We start from the raw sequence: 1,882 nt of genomic DNA on the forward strand, positions 1-1,882 counted from the left end.
GGTTCCCCTTGCTGAAGGGCAACGACGCCAGGAGATCGTGAGCTATGTTGAACACTTATGTGAAGCTGGCGGCGCTCTGCTGCCTCGGAGCCGTCTTCAGACATTTCTAGTGGCTCATGATGTCAGGCAAGGGAGAAACATTTTAGTCTGTGAATGCGTTAGTCTCCTCACGAAGCCGTGCGGTTATGTCTTGTTGCAGTTGGGACGCCTGCAATTCCTATTACTTCTATCACAACGGCAAGCAGTAGATTCATCAATGGTAGGATTCTTAATGAGCCTGTTTGGAATGGACAGGTGTAAGCAAGGCTTTCGGGAGAAAAAGAAATATACGACACCCCAAGGCTCCACCGTTGATGCCAAAGGGCTTTTCCAGGCCTTGCTGGCAGATGCTATAGGTAACGCGTTTGTTATTGATTTGGAAAAATGCAAGACACCAGAGGCCATGGAAACTGGCTCTAAGGCTAATGTTTTGTGTACACACTATATACAAGAAGCGAAGGTGCGCGCCACTCTCAAACCTATTCTTTTTCTAGTAGCAAGCGGCGACATTGAGACGGCTAAAAGGAAGGCGCGCAACTTCTCCCAGGACTTGAAACAAGCAAAGGAGGACTGGGAAGATGTAGAAAAAACACAGGCAATCGCGAGAGTTCATGCTGCAATGTCCGTTACCCTGAGTAAGTTTCTAGCAAATCTCATCCCAGTTTCTGACATCAAAAGCTCTTGAATATATGGCACTTGGGGAAACATGTCTTCATGAGATCCCAGTGACAGCACCCAGTGACAGCATATTCCAGCCGTAAAGCCGAGGGAATAGGGAATTTTACAAAAGTCCAAAGGGTCAGTCTTAAGGCCACGTGTTGAGTGTGTGATTGTTTGCAGGCTTTGCTCTGTCTTCGTGGAAGGGAACGCTCGCATCTNAGGCCACGTGTTGAGTGTGTGATTGTTTGCAGGCTTTGCTCTGTCTTCGTGGAAGGGAACGCTCGCATCTTGGATAGCTAGTATAAAGCTACTAAGGCCGTTGCTTCGCAAAGTGTTGGGTGAAGTGACTGCTCAAATATTTGAGGGTAACGAGGAAGCAACGAGGTTCGGTATAGATGTGGACAGCGTGGAGAAACACCCGGCGGTTACCAGTGGGGCGTTGTTAAAGTACGCCCAAGTGCAAGTAATGCGCGTTGCAACAGAAGCTCGATTCTTTTGTCACACGGGATATACGGGACTTGGCAGAGCACTTGGCGGTGCACTGAAGACAGTCACACGTAGTCTAGCGCGTGCAGAAGTGAGCGACAGCAGGCAAGAACCCGATGGAATAGCGGACTTCTTGCCTAGTTATATGTTTTCTGAGATATCATCTTCATCGAATTTTGTCAAGACGGCCCCTCGTTATCCGATGAAGTTCCTGAATACAACTGTGCATGACTCCCTCCCCTCCTTTGTGACCACGCGAATCTTTAAGAAACCACGTCGTATAGCTGGTTCAGTCATGGCCTTGATAGGCTCTACAACGGGGAAGAAGCTGAAAAAGATATTGAAGAAAGTCGAAGTTGGAGGAAAACGCGTATTCGCAGACAGCAACTTTCTTAAAAGACGATGGTGGAGCGTTTTAGGGGCAATCGTGCGAAGGCTACGGGTGAGGGATCAGCTGATGCTGCCACTTGTCGTTTTGTTGGCGCTTCATTTCTTTGTCATTAGCGTTTCCTTTGCTGCTGTTGCAACGGTGGCAACACAAGCTATTGGCGCTTTCTGCGTTTTAGTGGTGGTGCTCATGATGCTAGACCTCCTGCAACTGGATGCTTCACTCAACCTAGCCTAACCAGAGCAGGTCCTTCCGACACTCTCGTTTGTTATGCTGCGACGCCGAGCTCACTAACTCGCCTTAGCCGGC

General features: G+C 48.9%; 1 protein-coding gene across 1 annotated transcript; it reads left to right on the plus strand.

Moving 5' to 3' along the window:
- Positions 1-271: 271 nt before the first annotated feature.
- EMH_0094760 (uncharacterized protein) lies at positions 272-1,810 on the plus strand (the record flags this gene model as incomplete). The annotated part of the gene is made up of 2 exons (XM_038023167.1): positions 272-674; positions 951-1,810. The coding sequence occupies 2 exons, from the start codon at positions 272-274 to the stop codon at positions 1,808-1,810; spliced, it is 1,263 nt and encodes a 420-aa protein (XP_037879021.1).
- Between the last annotated feature and the right edge of the window lie 72 nt (positions 1,811-1,882).

Source organism: Eimeria mitis, genomic scaffold, assembly GCF_000499745.2.
Source record: "Eimeria mitis Houghton genomic scaffold, Emh_scaff8365, whole genome shotgun sequence".
Taxonomy (NCBI): domain Eukaryota; phylum Apicomplexa; class Conoidasida; order Eucoccidiorida; family Eimeriidae; genus Eimeria; species Eimeria mitis.